The following is a 19,499-nucleotide window of genomic DNA, read 5'->3' on the forward strand; positions in this document are numbered from 1 at the left end:
CACAAGCATGCTTGCTCTTGAATGATGTCAGGGTTTTGAAGAATTCTGATTTAGCATTTTGTATAAACATGGCCACTAAGTAAAGATAAATAACTTCAGAAATAAACCCTGAGGTTCCATGATCCCCTTTAGTGAGAGATGTGTATAAACTTACACATAATTCATTTCCAAGTATGTAGATTAGAATTTGTAATCCCATAATCCTGGAAACTGCATTGCCTTGCACAAAATTGATTACTTACCAATTTAATGTTTTTTCTAATCCTTTAAAACAATACAGCTACAAATTCTGCACCTAAACGTAGCACTTCATCTGGAAATAAGGAGTCCGGCTCTTCTCGGGAAAGAATTCGTGACCGTTCCCGGCTGACCCAAAACAAAAAATTGCCATTGATTGGGCAGACAAGCAATGATACTGTCCTTGCAAAACGTTCCCGTAGCCGTACTAACCCAGACTCTGATGTTCGCATGAGCAAGTCTAAATCAGACAATCAGATCAGTGACAAAGCTGTGCTGGAAGCCAAAGTAAAAGATCTTTTGACTTTAGCCAAAACAAAAGATGTTGAGATCTTACACCTGAGGAATGAACTTCGAGAGATGCGTACTCAGCTAGGCCTTAATGAAGATCAGTTTGAGAGAGACGAAAAATCTGAGGAAAAAGAAACCATTGTTGTCCACCAGCCAACTGATGTAGAATCCACATTACTGCAGTTGCAAGAGCAAAATACTGCCATCCGGGAGGAGCTCAACCAGTTAAAAAATGAGAATCGGATGTTGAAGGATAGGCTAAATGCATTGGGATTTTCCCTGGAGCAAAGACTGGATAACACTGAAAAGCTATTTGGCTACCAGTCTTTGAGCCCAGAAATGACAGCTGGAAGCCATAGTGATGGTGGGGGCACCCTTACTTCCTCAGTAGAAGGTTCTGCCCCTGGTTCAATGGAAGATCTTTTGAGTCAGGATGAGAACACCTTGATGGACAATCAACACAGTAACTCCATGGATAACTTGGATAGTGAGTGCAGTGAAGTTTATCAGCCACTTACTTCAAGTGATGATGCCTTAGATGCCCCATCATCTTCAGAGTCAGAGGGTGTGCCAAGTATGGAAAGGTCAAGGAAGGGAAGTAGTGGCAATGCCAGTGAAGTATCCGTGGCTTGTTTGACAGAACGGATACACCAGATGGAAGAGAACCAACACAGTACAGCCGAAGAACTTCAAGCAACTCTTCAGGAACTTGCAGACTTACAGCAAATTACTCAGGAGTTGAACAGTGAGAATGAAAGACTTGGAGAAGAAAAAGTTATTCTTATGGAATCCTTGTGCCAGCAGAGTGATAAATTGGAACACTTTAGCCGACAAATTGAGTATTTCCGCTCTCTTTTGGATGAGCATCACATATCTTACGTTATTGATGAAGACATGAAAAGTGGGCGCTACATGGAGCTAGAGCAACGTTACATGGACCTTGCAGAGAATGCACGGTTTGAAAGAGAACAACTCCTTGGTGTCCAGCAGCATCTGAGCAACACTTTGAAGATGGCAGAACAAGATAACAAGGAAGCTCAGGAAATGATAGGGGCACTGAAGGAACGGAATCACCACATGGAACGAATTATTGAATCGGAACAGAAAAGCAAGACCACTCTAGCAGTCACCTTGGATGAGTACAAAGCCACAGTAGCTAGTGACCAGATTGAGATGAATCGGCTGAAAGCCCAGCTGGAGCATGAGAAACAGAAAGTAGCTGAGTTATATTCCATACACAATTCTGGTGACAAATCGGACATACAGGACTTGCTAGAGAGTGTCAGGCTTGATAAGGAAAAAGCTGAGACATTAGCCAATGGCCTACAGGAGGAGCTAGCTCATACACGTAATGATGCAAATCGCCTGCAAGACACCATTGCAAAGGTAACATTTAAAAATGAAATTAAGCAAGGGAGGATTCCAGACTTCCCCCTTGTGTTCCCCTTTTGGGGAGTGTGTGAAGGTATGAGGGGGCAGGGATGCAAGGAACTCATTTAGAAGGTTCCCTGATTGTGCTGACTACGTGGCTCTTTTAATTTGTGTGGGTTATTAGCTAAATTTTTCAGACTTAATTCTTTTTATGAAGTCACTTTTACGTTGATGTTGTTAATAGGGAAAACTTAAATTCCTTTCTTGGGATTGGATTCATGGGGTTTAGGCTGTGTCTTTTTTAGCCTGAAACTATTGGCTGCACACTTCATGTGAGGTTGATTGATGTGCTGAATTGTCAACTTGTTCCCCATTAAATGGATACATTATGCCAAATGTTAGTGCACACTGTGACAGTGAGCCCACTCTTATATTTCGATAACAGCTTTACAGAGCAATACTTTAGATGTTTACTCAGAAGTAAATTCCACTGAGTTCAGTGGGGCTTACTCCCAGGTAAGTGGAAATAAGATTGCAACCTTAGTGTTTAAACTGCAAGGTATGTTTAAGCAGATACAAAATATAGTTCCATCTACTGATGCATTTCTGGGTAACATAATAAATTACTTGGCCCTGGTAAAAATTGGAGTCAGTATATTTAAGCCTTTTCTCAATGAATATCTTTGCTGTTTGTCCCACCTTGTATCAGACCAAGGGGAGGAGTGCTAGTTGAGGGGTGGAGCACATGCTGCATACAAGTGGATGCATATAACATATTTGCATATTAAGGAAGCATTTTTAATGATAGCCTAAAATGATATGGTAATTGCACACTAGGTTTGTATGGAATTTAGAGTGTCCTTTGGAAGAGACATTAAGAGAAGTATGATTCCTCCCCCCCCCAAAAAAAAAAACTAGATAGAAGATGAATATAGAGCTTTCCAAGAAGAAGCAAAGAAGCAAATTGAGGAACTGAATATGACCTTAGAAAAGCTTCGGACAGAGTTGGAGGAAAAAGAAACAGAAAGAAGTGATATGAAGGAAACCATATTTGAATTGGAAGATGAAGTAGAGCAGCATCGAGCTGTGAAACTCCATGATAATCTCATTATTTCTGACCTGGAGAGTAAGTGCCGCATTTCCCTTACATATTTATTGTTCTCAGTTGTGTTGTGTGTCCATACATTAAAAAAGACATAATTGTCTGTTTATGGCAGAGGGAGAAAGTCTTAATATAGCAGCCATGAATGCTGTTTTATTTACATGGTAATGGTTTTATGTACATGTTTGTTAACAGTAGTGCAAATGAGTTGGAAGGGCAGGGTATAAATCTTTATATAACTAAAATGTATATTCTTTCTGTTTTTCCAATTGAAAGGTGGGCTACACAGTCTGATATAAATATAAACGTTATAGCCTATCTTTCTGTTGGAAAAATAGTACCAGGGGGTGGGGGCAGCTTACTTGATTTTATCCCACACTAGCTTTGCTTTTCATCATAAAGCCGTTTAGCATCTTTGTCATGGGGCCATGCAAGGTTTCAGTTTGTCTCCCATGCTGTTCAACATTTATATGAAGTCACGGAGTGCGGCCATCAGGGGATTTGGAGTATTTGTCATCAGTATGTCACTGAGTTTGATTTCACCTTATCAGCTGAATCCGATGAGGCGTTGGAACTGCTGAATCAGTGCCTGGAATGGCTTGTATGAGGACCAGTAAACTGAAGCTCAGTCCCAACAAGATAGATGTGCTGTGGGTAGATAGTTGAGGATGATGGTATTCAGCCATTTCTGGGTGGGGTTGCATTCCTCCTGAAGGAGCAGGTTTACAGCTTGGGTGGTGCCAGGCCCAGCTCCCTTGCAATGGTAACAACCAAACACATCTTAAATAATCAGATAATTCCTGTATTACAGCAGGACACAAACACAGGCACTTTGACGGACTCTGTGGATCAGAGTCCTTCGTGAGTTCCAAGTTCAAATAAACCCAGATAATCCGATCAGGAGCCAGAAGCAGGGTCTTAAAATCCAGCGGTTTAATCAAAGGCAGGGTCCCAAGGCACGGGATTCGAGCATGCAATAGTTTGGGGTTCTAGGGTACTCCAAGCAAAAGAGTGTCTGGGATCAGTGATGCGGTACCCAACCCCGTTTGCCCATACACCAGCTTTTATAGAGGGGAGGGGCAACCAGTGTTCCTCCCTTGTTAATCCCCCCCCCCTTTACAGGGAAAACTTAACTTGGAGACAAAAGCTCCTTCTCACAGGTTGTCTTTTCTCTCACCTCTTCAGCCTGTGGGGTTGTCTGGGAGGCAGCCTTGGGCAACCCCCTTCCTCCTCATCTAAACCTGCCACCTGATCTCTTATCAAGGCATGTCTCTCAGGTGGGGGCGATTTGGCTGCCTGCAATCTGCTGTGAACCCAAGCAGGGACAAATTTCCAGCACCCTGACTGTTCAAAACCTGTCTAGGCCCTAAATCACATTCTTCTATCTCTGGGTCAGATTCTTCCTCTGAGACCTTGGTTTCAGGGCAAGGCATGACAGGTGGTTCTTGTCAGTGGAGGCCCAAGGAGCCTCATTGACATAGTGAGCTTTTTACCAATTACATCTGGTTTGCCAGATACAGCTTCTTCTGGTTACCCACACTCTGGTAAACTCCAGGCTGAACTACTGTAGTATGTTTTATGCAGTTCTGTGTTTGAAGCCGGTTCAAAAATTACAGTTAGTGCAGAATAGAACTGTGAGGATTTTAACTGGAGCAGTTTGTTCAGACCATATCTCACCAGTTTTAAAAGAGCTTCGTTGATTGTTTGTCCATGTCTGAGCCCGGTTCAAACTGCTAGTACTTAAAGGACTAAACACCTTGAGGTCCAGGAACTTTAAGAATCATCTTCTCACATATCAACCTGCCCATGCCATTAGGACATCTGTTGAAGCCATTCTCTGGTTGCTACACTTGTCAGATGTGATGCAGGCACCAACAAGGACAAAGACCTTTCTCTTTTTGGTGTGGGAGGTAACGAAAAGTTGGTCATCTCCTCCTTGCCTGCTTCACACATCGATTGTGTCCCAAGTAGACATGAGCAGTGCACAAAGCAGAGGGACGCAGCAGCTGCTTGCAGAAGCTGATCCTGCAAGCAGCTGCCAAGTTCCTCAGAATGAATCTCCATGTTATCCCTGATCACAGATCAGCTATAGCTAGGGGATTCTCCTGTATCCTGTGCAGCCTCCCATTGGCGATAATGTTGGGATTCCTCTCCCCTTCTGGGAGCGGGACTTAAGGAGGAGGAAGGACCCATGGAGAGGCGGGGGAATGGCCCACCTAGGGTGCCCAACCCTCCACAGGCTAGATTGGGAGCCTCCATGGGCTGGAGGTTCCCTGCATCTGTCCTAAAGGTTGCAACACACCACTCCAGAGCAGTTTATGATGTGGTTCCAGAGGCTGCAGCCATAAAAACAACCTTCAGCCCCACTGTGCACGCTAGAGAGTACTCTTGAAACCCCAGGCATGGTCTCCTATTCCAAGAGAGAACTTATGATTTCAATTCTTTGTCATTCTTAAGACATCAAATGCTTTTCATCCAAAGGTCTGCAGCTTTCTTTTAAGTGAAAATTAACTTTGAAAGATTAAGGAAATGGTGCAGAGTTTTCTCCCTCTTATTGGTAGGTAGCTTAACGGTCACACTTTGCTACTTGTTTTGTACAGTTCTCCATTAGAGGGCTTTTGTGATACAGTCACGTCTTATACCAGGCAGAATGAATGAATGCAACAAGGAGGACGGCCCTAGGATGAGCTTAACCACACATGACAGTGGTGGTGGCCAAGTCCAAAGCTCATGCAGATGTTTCCTTCCTAGTAAAGCATAAAGTACAAAATGAGTAGTTGCCTGCTTTTGGGAGGAGTGCAACATGGCCTGTACGACTGCTCAGCACGTAAATGTTTTCAATAGGAGCAGTGCAGAACAGCTGCTGGAGCAGTTGGTTCTCATCTAGTTCTCATCCAGTTCAACTCATAGGCAAGTCCTTACCTAGTAATTTGGAATGAGAGTAATAATCTGGGTAGAAACTGGAAGCCATATGAAATGACTGCTTGTTAGGAATGGGCAAACGAGCGATGTTTGAGCTCATCCATTTTCCATGCTGATGCTTCTGTCATCTCAAACGCAAGAGTATTTTTTTTCCTAAACAGGAAAAAATGTGCATTTTTCTAAGCATGCACCCAAATCCTCATTCCCCCCCATTGATTAAAGCATCCTTTTCAAAATGTGAATTTTAAAGTGCGCATTTTTCAAAAACAATGCGAACACGATTGCAAGCTTTAGAATGTTCAGTCTTTTCTCAAAAAAATTGAGCAGGTTCAGGTTGCAAGCGGGGCATTTTCATCTATTTTTTGAACAGCAATGAAATTTTCCTACATCCTTACTGCTTGTATCCTGTAAATATGAAAAGGCAGAAGGACGGTATTTTGTGCGAGTTGTGAAGTATAATGGATTGACTGAATGCTCTCAAACTATGTGTGAAAAATGTATGTTCCCATTGGAAAATGGGCATGATTTGAGCCTTGCAAAAATGTTGGAAGGCAGAGAGCAGGAAAGGCAAAAAGTCCTTGTGTTAGTAGAGCTTGAGATTAGCTTTTGTCTCCCTGCTTGGAACAGAGGAAGGGAGAAGGATGCAGAGGTGCATGCTGCCTGTGGAAAAGATGCAAAGGGAGCAAAAGTGTCGCAGAGAAGACAGAATCTCACCTTCTAGCTCTTCTGTTCTGTAAGGACAGGTGAAATTGAGACTTGTGTTTTGCCATGACCTGTAATGAGGTGGTTCCTTTTTAACCTCAGACTCTTGATGCCCAAAAGTGCAATGGAAACTCACAAGGCTTGTTTGGATGATACTGTCCCCCAGTCTCTCTCCTGCGAGTAGTAGGGAAGCTAGAACACACCCCTGTCTCATCTTGAAGGCTATTAGATGTTCAAGAGTGAGTATAATCTTTGAAGAAAGTTATGTACATGTGCTCAGATCACCCAGCCGGTTCCCAGATTTGATCTGTGATATCAGTTGTGCTGGGCAGGCATATAAGCATGTATACTACATGCAGCCTGGGCATATTTAACTATTATGCCTATGTGTGAATGTTTGATGGAACAGGAAGGTGTGATCTCACCCCCACCCACCCCCACGCCACATACACATAGAGGAAACTATTATCTGAACTGGGCTGTAACTTTTCATTCATTAGTACACTAGGTGGCATGCTTCGTTTTTGAAAGCTGACACGTATAAACTGTGAAGCATGAACTTCAGTGGCAATCTTTAAACTCTCCGTTATTTGAGAAATGAATCTTGACTGAGCATCTTTTGCCTTCATAACTAAGCTAGGGTGTTGGGTCTTTAAAATCAGCAGTGTATTTGTATGTTCACATAAATACGGGGGCTGCAGCATATGTATGCATTAGTAATCACATTTTACATGCATTTTATATCTGTAATAAAATTACTTAAGTACACATTAATAACCTCATGGCACCCATGATGGCACCCATGATGGCACCCTTTCAGATTATCCCTTCCATTTAACAATGCTCATCTCAAGCTAACTGAAATTGGTGACTAAGAAATAGCAAAATTGATATTCTACCTTTTATTTTGTTTTATTGTATTTATTACATTTCTACACTGCCCAGTAGTCAAAGTTCTCTGGGCTGTTCACAAAAAATTAAATCCTAAAATGCAGCATGATAAAACATGATATAATTTTTGTAAAAGCTTAAACCAGAATAAAAATAGAGAATAAACAAGCCGCACAGAAAGATCTAAAACACAATAACATATTCAAACACAAAACTGAAGGACTAAAAAGCCTGGAAAACTATAAAGGTCTTCACCTGGCATGGAAAAGCCCACAATGTAGGCACCTGGAAAGTCCCTCATGGGGAAGGCATTCCACAACCAGGGTGCCACCACTGAAAAGGCTTTGTCCTTAGTAGCCACCTGCCTCACCTCATCTGGTGGGGGCAGGGCCTCTGAAGATGATCTTCAGGGCTATATGGAGGAGATGATCTTTCAGGTGACCTGGCCCCAAGCTGGTTAGGGCTTTAAGAGTTAACACCAGGGCTTTGAATTGGGGCTAGAAATGGATTGAAAGCCAGTGCAGATCACAGAGTATTGGTTTAATATTATATTGAACAGACCCTGTTAACAATCTTGCTGCCCTATTTTGGACCAGCTGAAATTTCTGCATCATTTTCAAAGGCAGCCCCCTGTATAGTGTATAGCAATAATCAAAATATGTACTTAGTGTGTGTTGCCTAGTAAGTTGTACCTAGTAAGTTAAGTTTGTGGGAAGGATTTCTCATGTTGCCTCTTCTTCTTGGTCCATACCCTGAAAGGAGATCTGAACCATATATATCAGTATCTGATTCCTTTATGAATTATAAGGAAATAGAGCATGTGGCATTAGCCTGCAGCTAATGCTGATTATAGGCAGCTTTTGTTTGAGAGAAGCACTACCAGCACAATGATATGTAAAGAGCCTGAGCCAAAATGCATGATTTTCCTTTCCAGTACCTTGTATTTTTACAGTTTATCTCTTTGTGAACAGTTCTCTAGAAATAATGTGCCACTAAGACTCAAGCATCAGCAAAATACTTCTCCAAGTCCAATATACTAATAAGGAACTCATTCTCCGAGTGCCAGTCCTTATGTAGCCAAACAGTATCATCCATGCTCAACAGGGAGGTATCAGAAGACTTGGAGGAGCACCAGGCTTTGCCAAAGTGCAAAAAAATCATACGGAAAAAATAGAGGGTGGGGGAGAACCCTAAAACAACCCGATGAGGACTGAGCGTGCTCTGTAGCCACAGAACAGCCAAGTGTCTGGAGGGGGACAAAGGAGAAAACAGGGTGGGTGGAATGGGCTGGCTGGCTGGAGCCCTGAACAAGGGCACTGCACGCTGCAACGTTTGTTGCAGGTCCCACTTGTATGGTCAATATACAGGTTACTTCATCAGTTTCTCTACTAGAATCAACCTGTTCTCAAGCAATGAATAGAGAGAAATGAAAACTACAGGTGCTGAATTAGAAGTTGGTGGGCAGAATGTGTTCTTTTTGTGTTACCAGTGGTGGATCTACAGGAGAGTTTTTCATGTGGTGATCTCACTAGCAGCATTTGCACATAACGCTAAACCATAATTTAGTGCTACATGCACCGGCACAAAGGAACCTGCATGCTGGGCTTGCACGCATTTCTCTTCCCCTCTGCCCCACATGCAGCTTTACTGTTTGCCCAGAAAGAACTTCTAAAATATTGATTCATTGATTCATTCATTTGATTTATTAGCTGCCCATGTGGCCAGCTACCCAGCCACTCTAGATGGCATACAGTACTAATAACAAATTTACATAATCAACTGAACAAAAAAAAAAACATAACAAAACAACACTGCTCTAAAAAAAAACCCTAACCCACCCCAAATGCCCACCTGAGCAGCCAGGTTTTTAAAGCCTGGCGGAAGCTCATCAAAGTATTTGCTGCCTCAAATACCTCTATAAAACATGTTATTGTGTGTATAGTTAAATATTTATGTCTTGGTTTTGTTTTGCCAGATACTGTTAAGAAGCTTCAAGACCAAAAGCATGACATGGAAAGAGAGATCAAGACTCTGCACAGGCGGCTCAGGGTAGGTAGCCCAGCTTTATACACAGCGACCTGGCTCGCACAACATTACAGCCCACCATGGCTTAATTTTCTGATGGGGGCTGTTGTCTTGTGCTGGCTGCTGCAGGCACCCGGCTCATCATAGTGTGCAAACCCAGACAGCAAGGGTTGTTTCAGGGCGAACCAGGTCATTGTGTTTGTGGCAGGGAGGAGGAGCAGTGGAGGAGTATAAAGGTGGCAGCTTGGCGGGGAGGTGTATTGGTGCCTGTGGACTTCATTGCTGGTGATTTAAATTTTATTTATTTAGTCCATTTCTATCTTACCTTTCTTCCATCATGGAATTAAAGGCAGTGAATTTCTTTTTCAGGTTCTCTTTATATTCTCTTTGTTTTCAGGAGGAATCTGCAGAATGGCGGCAGTTCCAAGCTGATTTGCAGACTGCTGTGGTCATAGCAAATGATATAAAATCTGAGGCCCAGGAAGAAATTGGAGACTTAAAGCGCAGACTGCATGAAGCTCAAGAGAAGAATGAAAAACTCACAAAAGAGTTGGAAGAAATAAAATCACGCAAGTATGTGAATGAAAATTAGATTATTTCTTAATATTGTATCAAGTTTAATTTCTTATATCTCTGAAAGCTGAAAATCGTGCTCCGCTGTACACCCAGAAGAAAAGACAAGAGCCTGCCATCTTAAAAACCTTTATTCATACTTCTTGGGGGAGACTTGAAAAAGAGGCAATTTTGTAAAAGCCCCCTTTCTCTCTACTTAGCACCATCCAGGGGTCTGGTCCAGCCACCGGTGCTGTGTGCTTTCTCTGGTAGGAGGCAGATTCTTTTTTAATGAAGAAAACCAATCCAAGAGGCTGCGCTAGAAAGGCACTTCCTCCCTAAGACCAGTTTTTCTCCCGTCTCCACAGTAGAAGCAAGTTGTTTGCTGAGAGTAAACAACCCTGAAAGCAAACCAGATGGAAAATGAAACAAAGAAGAAGGAAGCCTCAATGGGAAAGAGGTGCTTACCTCAAGAGCTTCTTGTATTTACAGACTCTCTAGTGTTTAGTTCCTTACTTTATGAAAAAGGAACTTTTTACTTATTTTTTTATTTACAATATTTATATACTGCTCCACATCAAAAGATTTTGGAGCTGTGAAACCACTTAAAAACTTTTTAAGAAACCAGCAGAAACATAACTGAAATGGAGAATGAAAGTAACCACTACAACAGCCTGGGGGTGGAGTCTTAGCTCCACCCAAATGTATAGTGAAGGGTTAAAATGTATTCCTATGATTTCCCATTATTACATTTAGGAATTAATTTTGCCTGGCTAGCTGTTCTACCTGTTCTATCTTCTGATTCTAGAGGAGGATTTTATTCACTGTACCCAGCCCTTCAGATGGTCATTTTTCCTTTTCGTCATCTAGGGCAGGCGAGCACCACATCCATGGTATGCTGGAGATTGAACATGTGCACACAAATGTAATTCTTACTAATTTGAACATCTTCCTCCCAAGTATGCAAAGCACAGCTCAGTTTTTTGCAACTCTACTCAGAAGAAGCCTCAGTGCAACATGTTTTAGGCATGCAAAGCACAGTTTAATTCTGTGCATGCCTACTTTGAAGTAAGTCCCATGCATACGAAACACAGTGATTCAGATTGGGGTCACTGGGGGGGCATGGGAGGCTTTCACCAGGCTAAGCTGGGAAACCCTGTTCTTTCTTCTGATCAGTAATTGGAAAGCAGAGTGACTGAAAGGCATTTAAACTTTAAATACCTTGCTCTATATATACCTTCAAAGAGTGCTTAGAGATGAAGAAAGCTTCCCCCCGCCCCATCCTGTGGCCCCAGCCTGGTTTGCTGTCCCAGCATTACTGATCAGCTGAGCTGCGTAGAAACATGGGCATGGGCTGCACAACCCATCCCCAAGGGCCACACGCAGCTTGCAGGCCATGGGTTGTCCTCCCCGACCTAGAGGATGAGGGCAGAGGTGGGACTGCCTCAAAGACCTCCCTCTCTGTCAGTGGATGAAGTGTCAGTCAGAAGTCTATAGAGCTCTGGGGAAGCTTCCACTTCTTGGGTCTGTCGCTCCCCCCTCCCTCCAAGGAGCAGGTACCTCTTGGCCATTGGTACTGAAGAGGAGTGCAGGGCAACAAGCGGGTCTTCCCTTCACACTCTCACAAAGCATGAGAGGCTTGATATTTTTGCCTCTGCTGAGGTGGACTTTGGCCACAGAGTGTGTCAGTGTGTAATTCAGCCATGACTCTAAACTGCCCTTCCCCCTCACCCTTATATGTGTGGGGTACTACTTAGTTATACCTCAATGACTGGATCACTGAATGGTGCCAAGTAGAGATAGTGGAGAATTTTCCTTCCCTGTTACTTCTCTGTCTACTTGTTTGCCAGACAGTTGTCCAGCTCCCACCCTGTAGGGTGACTAGTCCAGATTTATCACCACGGCCTGGGTTAGGCCATATGAAGTAAGGTTTATTACTTAGATTGTAGTTTCTGACCATAGGAAGGAAATGGGGTTAGTCTTCTGAGTTGAAAAAGATCCTGCCTCTTACTGGGTGGAGCAGAGAGCAGCTGTGTCTGAACCACTGTCTGGTGAACAAGTAGAAGGGGAACTCAAAGGTAAGGAAAATGCTCAGTGTCCTTATGGAAACACCAATCTCCCCACCCCCAAACTAAAGGATCTCTGAGAAGTCTGGTAAGTTCTAGTAGAGTTCATTGAGCAAGCTCTACACTGCAGCTCAACTGAATAATGGGGCATGGTCCCCTTTTTGAATAAAGTGAAGCACCACTAAGGAGCAGAGTGCTAAGCAGCTTAATTGTTCCTTATGAGAATCCTATCATTCCGTGCCCCTTTGGAGCTGGAGTAGGTAGGAGAGTGCTGGTGCAAATTGTGAGAGAGAAAGCCCCTAACTCCAAAAAGCTCCACCATTTGTCTGCAATTCCATGTCCTCTACTTGTCCCAGCCCCAGTTTGATGTATTAGGCAATGAGCAGGATCTCTACGTGCAGAGACCCACATTGCTTTAGTAAGTTCCCAAATGTCTCATTTGCTGGAGTGAGGATGGTGTCCATATTAGTTCAGAAATGTAGAATTAGAATTTTAGTCTACAAAGCTGTGCTATTAATTTCACCCTGACCCATAAAAATGCCCACCATATAAATGAAACCAGTGTCCTTCCACCTAAAAATAATTGTGGGTCTCCTTTTCAAGTAACATTAAGTTTCAAGCTTAACATATCGCCTGCTCACTTATACTCACGAATCAGTCAGATACTAGAGTACAATACAAAACGTCTTCAGGTATGTTAAAGACCGCCTTACTATGATATTCAGGCAAGAAGAGGAGCGTGGCCGAGTTTACAACTACATGAATGCTGTAGAAAGAGACTTAGCAGCTCTGAGGCAAGGAATGGGGTTGAGTCGCAGATCGTCCACTTCTTCTGAGCCCACACCCACCGTCAAAACTCTCATCAAATCCTTTGACAGTGCCTCACAAGGTAATTTTAAAAAATTGCCCGCATAAAGTTAATGCCATATTATTTGGAAGCATTACTATATTGTTAAATATAACCATCTCTTTCCTAGCCCCACTTGCCTACCTGGTGGTTTGAATGTTTTATTAGTTCAAAATGTGAACAGAATAAGCTGTCTGTACACATCAGTAGAATGCAGCATGTATCATTCAAATAAGTTCCCAGCTAAGTGATGAGACTCTTGAAAAGATACTGGATAATATGTGCTCCAGTTTGAGAACCCAGAGTCATGCAATTCCTCGTTCTGAGGCAGTGCATGGCAAGCCTTGTTCATCTCAATGTCAAGCCTCCTTTTCAACTGCCTGGTCTTGATGCTTGTTAGTCTATCTTTAAATGTCTTGTTTATATTATTGTATCCATGAATTCCATTGGTATGGTCCTCTGGCTTTAAACCAAACATAAAGTTAGTTTGGGCTTTGAAAATTGTTGATTAAAAAAGCACATTTTATATTAGCTTTATCTAAGGAAACACCTCCTTGGAGTTATGCGGATTACTAGCATCACTCAGTGGGAAATGCACTGATTTTCAGCCATATTACTTGGAGCGCGTCACAAGCTGTGAAGACAGTCCATGACCAGACTGGGTTGATCTCCAGTTCTAGGACATGTGTTTTAATGTATTTGTTTATAAGTTATGTTTTAATTTTTTTGTTTTCATTTGTATTGTAAGCCATCTTGAACACCACTTTTGGTGGAAAGGTGGGATATACATTAAATAAATGTGAATTTAGCACATTGCTTCCCATCATACTTGGGTTGTCACTTTAGAGGAGAAAAGGAGAGGAGGTTTTACTCAAGAATGGTTGTGCCCTAAGGAAAAAAATCCATCTTTTGTTCTTTCTTTCTTTCTTTCTTTCTTTCTTTCTGTAGTTCCTAGTCCTGCTGCTGCTACGATTCCTCGTACTCCCCTGAGCCCAAGTCCTCTGAAAACTCCTCCGGCAGCTGCAGTATCCCCAATGCAGGTAAATGTGTGTTTAATGACCTGAAGAAATTCTGGGAAGGCTGGTATAGCAGGATTTGTGGCAACACTTGCATTATACAAATAAAAGAGAAGATTTTGCAGTAAGATGTTGCATTACATTACATTTATCATAATTTTATCCTGACCTTCTCCAAAGAGCTCAGAATGCCATGCAGGAGTTTATGGGTTTTTTCCCCTTTTATCTTCATAACAACCTGTGAGGTAGGTTACACTGGGAAAGTGACTGGCCAGGTGAGCCAGTGTCTAGGTTCAGATGTATAACTATTGGTCCACCAAACTATGATATCGAGGAGAGGAAATGAGAGAAAAGCTCAAGCACTCTTCCTCTCGCACGCACACTGTGGAGCAGTTTGTTCAGCCACATTTTCCCCACAATGTCTAAAATGGGAAACTGAGGTTTAAGTTCTCCCTACAAACCAGGTTTGATCCTGGTTTGTAGGGAGTGCTTAAACCACACTTTTAGGGGTCAAATGTCGTGAGGGAACTGGATTAACAAACGAGACAGTCCCTTTTGCAGCTGGAGGAGGGATTGGGAGAGAGCACTCAGGGTGGTAGGGCACAGGCTTTGCTTGTAAAAGGCCCCAGGTTCAGTCCCCAGCTAGGGATGGGCATATCTGCCAGTTTTGCTTTCTTCCGTGTTTGAATTTTTGAGAGCCAGTATGGTGTAGTGATTGTAACAAATAAATGTAACAAATAAAATCAAATAAATAGTTTGTTAGACTTGACACTCTTATCTCTGATTCTGGCCCAATGATCGTCGCAGCTGAGCATGAAAGTGAACCCAAGCCCTCCAAGTCCTGCTCCCTACAGTTGCCTGATTGTATACAACATTCATGTTCTTTAGCGTTGAATCCTGTTGAGGGTACTTAAGACAGCAATTTACACATCACTACTATTATTGTGATTGTGATTAATAATTGCAATGATGTAATTAAAATGAATTAAAAGCCCCACCTGCCCTCTCAGCAGCCCTGTGAAATAGATCATCAGACAAGGACCTGCAACTGAAACTCTAGTGCAGATTTATGGCTGTGCTAGTTTTGAACTATGTATGCTTGGACCCCAGTTCAGACCAGTTCAGCTGGAGTACAGTGGCACTGTGATGGTGTTGCCTATCTTGATAGTTCTTGTAAAATTCAGATAACATCGTAATCTTCAAATTGTAAACTGTTTATAACTTATGCTTTAGCAAGCTGCTTCCTCTAACTCACAGATAATTGATTTGGTTTTCCTTCAGAGACATTCCATAAGTGGACCAATATCTACTTCTAAACCTCTTACAACTCTGTCAGACAAAAGACCAAGTTATGCAGAAATCCCAGTGCAAGGTACGTGTCTTGCTGTGTTAGTCTTATTCCAATAATTCCCACAGTTCTTCAGAGCTGCCTTTAGCTAAAAGAAAATGTGCATCAAATAGGAGAGTCTGAAAGGACTTCTTGCAAAAGACACATCAGCTCTTTTTCTCTTGAGGATAGGGTTCTATATGTGCAGCAAGGTTTTCCTTTGTTTATATAGAAGGATTTATATCCTGCTTTGCCCCCCTCCAAAAAGGAGGTGCCCAAAGCAAGCTTGCAAAGTAACGCATGGAAACTCCAATAAAACATGATTATTAGGTTGATACAGTGTGTCGCCCCAGTTCCCCTGCCTTCTCTCTTCCATGCTGTCCTCTCTAGTGTTGGTTTCCTCTTACCTTGTGACAACTTGTGAGCTATGCTGTGGGGAGGGAAAAGGGAGAGAGCTAGTTTCAAGAATTGGACTATCATATGGTCATAGTGGAATTGTTGGACAGCAAGGACACAAGACATGAAAGCCAGAGTCTCAGAGTAAAGCCACTCATATCAATGCATGTATAATTAAAAATCAAAGACTAGTTTCGTCATTATGACAAAATGATAATAATATGATTTACCACTTTGGCAGCTCACCTTGAATACTTGTTAAAAGGTTAGCGATTAACAATATTAATTATATCCTGCCTTGACTTCTGTGTACTGTACACGGTAGCCACCTTTAATAGCCTTCTTGTAGTAGTAGCATAATTATTTCCAAAGCCAAGTAAAATTAATAAAATTAAGACCAGCCCTTCCCACAGATTTATAATCCACCTTCTTCCTGACATCTAGTTGACTATGTGCCAGGAAGGTGGGGGGGGGGGGAGGGAGGGAGGTGGTACAATCTGAGGTGGTACAATCTGGCACGGGATGGGCAACATGTGTCCCACATGCAGCCACCGCACCAATGTAGGCCCAGCCCCCCTCCACTGCCCCCCTGAAAAAAAATTTGTTACTTGTGTGTGTGTGTGTGTGTGTGTATGTGTATATGTATAAAAAAGGCTTCCATAACTGCTATGGAGTGCCAAAAGGGTTAAATTTAATGTGGAATCAGTGCTTGTAGAGCTCCATACACTATCATAGAATAGTAGGGTTGGAAGGGGCCTACAAGGCCATCGAGTCCAACCCCCTGCTCAATGCAGGAATCCAGGTCGGAGCATCCCTGACAGGTGGCTGTCCAGCCTTGTCTTGAACGCCTCCAGCGTGGGAGAGCCCACCACCTCCCCAGGTAATTGGTTCCATTGTCGTATTGCTCTTACAGGGAGTTTTTCCTGATGTTCAGCCGGAATCTGGCTTCCTGTCACTTGAGCCCATTATTCCGTGTCCTGCATTCCAATGATTTTTGTTTCATTTTTGGGTGGGGGAGCACCATGCAGACTGCGGCCTGTAGAAGGGGAGTCCGGGAGGTAAAAAGGCACCCCATACCTCCCAAAATTGGTCATCCCTGTTCTAGACACTGGTTTACCAGCTCATGTACTGCTTTTTAAGTATTAGGCCTCCAATGTAGGACTCTCCTGGGAGCAAAACTATGTTTCTTCTTCATGGTCTCTGTGCATCACACATATGGGCTCTGCACCTGCACTGAGCCTTGTTCAGGAAGCATGGGACTGAGCCAGCCACCATTTCCATATAAGCAACGCCACTGGTATCATCTTCCTACAACGCAGTTTCCCTACCAGCAATCAGGATTATGGCAAGCATCTCAACAGCAGGTTCCAGCACCAAAAAAGCAGTACTCCTCAGCCAAGTTTAAGAGCTTTTGCCACAAGAGTGACAGCAGTAGCAACTGTCACTTTTGACTCTCCCCCTTTCTTTCTTCATCCCTCTCCTCTACCTCCTGTCTTCAGAACTTGCCCATCTTCTGTTCTTCCAGCCTGGATCATCAGACTCGTGGGTCCAGAGGGGCTACAGGGTCAAGTTCAACACTCTCCCTCCACTCGGAATCTTCCAGTCAACAGCTCCAACACCAGCCCTCTGACAAGAATTACAGACCTTTTTGGCAAAAGATGCTATAGAACCATTCCACCTTGTCATCTCTGCCACAGTTTTTACTCCTTTTACTGCACGGTACTGAAGAGGGATGGAGGACTTCGTCCAGTCTTGGATCTCAGAGATCTCAACACCTACATTATGCCCAGGAAATTCTGCATTCCCTATCATCAATCCTACCACTGCTGTCCAAGGGAGACTGGTTCACCTCGATTGACCTGAAGGACGCCTACTTCATATCACAATCAAGAGGTCTTACCAACGCTTCCTCTGCTTCGTGATAGGGACCAACATTTACCAATTTCAAGTGTTACCATTTGGGTGCACAGGGTGGACATCTACCTGTATATAGACAGCTGGCTATTGGTAGCGTCAACCAGGTGCCAGCTTCTTCAGTCAACTGAGATTACAAGTAATCTCCTAAATGAGTTGGGCCTCTATGTCAACAAGAAGTCACACTTGCAGCCAGTGCCAAGGCTCCAGTTCATCAGGGCTCTCCTCAGCTTATGGTCAGGTCCAGCGTTTCTCCCCAAAGATCATGCCCACTCTTTAACTTCCCTAGCAGCCAAGTTACTCAAAGGACTATCGTGGTGTTTGAGATTCAGCGCTTCCGTGGTTTAATGATGGCAACAATGTTGGTCATGCAGTATGCCCGCTTGCACAGGCAGAACTTCAATACCGAGCAGGATGCCCATTGTACCCGGGTAAAGAGTACTTTGCAATGGTGGACAGCTCACAATCACCTAATATAGGGCATAATGTTTCTTCAGCCCTTTCCATCCTGTGTAATGCCTACTGATGAGTCCCTCTCAGGATGGGGAGCGCACTGTGGAGGCTTCACAGTACACATTCGGTTTTTGTCTAGAGAAGCTGCTGAACACATCAGTCTGCTGTAGTTGAGGGCAGTGACAAGTCACTCGTGGCATTCAAGTTGGACCTTGTGGTCCAGATAGCGTCGGACAATATCACAGTTGTCACTTACCTGAACAAGCAGGGAGAAACAAGATCGCTCCCTCTGATCACCCTCACTGTCCCCATCTTTCGTTGGTGTTGGACCAGTTTGGTTGAAAGCCAAGTGGCCAGTATAGACAATGTGCTTGCTGACTGGCTCAGCCAGACCTTGCTGACTTTCCTGAAGAGAAATCCTGACCAGTCTCTTTTGCTGGTGGGGCACGCCGGAGATTGACCTTTTTCCCCACAGGGACGATACTGCTTGACCAGCGTTCAGCAGCCGAGCAGATCTGGACTCTGAATCGATGGGGGATGTTTGCATCATCCATCACCAGGGTCCTGGCAAATATAGGGACGGATGTCACACAATGCATTCATATCACCCCGTGGTGGCCTCGCCAGCCTTGGTTTGCCCTACTCCTGCACCTAGCAAAGGGCGACTACATTCAGCTTCCAGCAGTGCCGCACCTTCTCACTCAAGAGCAAGGCAGAGCTCGGCACCTGGGCCTTCAGACACTCCACATGATGGCATGGAGGATCCAGTGATCGGTCCAGACAGTAACATTCCTGCTCCAATCCAGCGCATCCTTGGTACTGCTCACAAGCCCTCCGCAAGACAGTCTTATACCTGTAAGTGGGCTGGTTTCTTGTCTTTTGCACGCACCAAAGGCTTTGACCTGTTCACTGCTCCATGTGCCTAGTTCTTCCATTTATGTTGTCACTGTTTAATAAAGGTCTGAAACGCTGTTCTCTCCACTTCTACCTTGCTGCTTTTTCTGCTTCTCGCCTTCCAGTTGAGGGCTTTTCAAACTTCTCGCACGTGAAGACGGTTCCTCTGTGGAGTATAGAATTTAGTTCCCCCTATCCGTCTGGTGGTACCAACCTGGGGCTTTCCTGTTGTTCTGCAAACACTGCCCTCCAAGCCTTTTGAGCCACTGGCAGCAGTAGATCTGGCGGAAGGTGGCGTTCCTCATGGCCACTGCATCGGCACAGTGCTCCAGCAAGCTGTGCGCTCGCTGCGTAGATCTTCCTCACCTCATCTTTCAGTGAGACAAGATGGTTCTCCATCCTGACTTCAGTTTCCTTCCTAAGGTGATGTCAGAGTTTCATCTAAACCAGAACGTTGTTCTTCCAGCTTTCTTCCTTCTCCATCTACTCTGCT

At 43.7% G+C, this 19,499-nt stretch overlaps 1 protein-coding gene across 1 annotated transcript in view; it reads left to right on the forward strand.

The window, feature by feature from the left end:
• SPECC1L (sperm antigen with calponin homology and coiled-coil domains 1 like) overlaps positions 1-19,499 on the forward strand; it is a 93,174-nt gene that overhangs the window by 29,742 nt on the left and 43,933 nt on the right. Inside the window, exons 4-10 of the mRNA XM_084819914.1 lie at positions 281-1,914; positions 2,818-3,025; positions 9,492-9,565; positions 9,939-10,114; positions 12,885-13,048; positions 13,955-14,046; positions 15,304-15,394. Coding sequence (XP_084676040.1) covers positions 281-1,914; positions 2,818-3,025; positions 9,492-9,565; positions 9,939-10,114; positions 12,885-13,048; positions 13,955-14,046; positions 15,304-15,394 — 2,439 coding nt within the window. The remainder of the gene's footprint in view (positions 1-280; positions 1,915-2,817; positions 3,026-9,491; positions 9,566-9,938; positions 10,115-12,884; positions 13,049-13,954; positions 14,047-15,303; positions 15,395-19,499) is intronic.

This window comes from Heloderma suspectum, chromosome 13 (genome assembly GCF_057233095.1).
Source record: "Heloderma suspectum isolate Gila_16-S chromosome 13, 16-S_ref, whole genome shotgun sequence".
Taxonomy (NCBI): Eukaryota; Metazoa; Chordata; class Lepidosauria; order Squamata; family Helodermatidae; genus Heloderma; species Heloderma suspectum.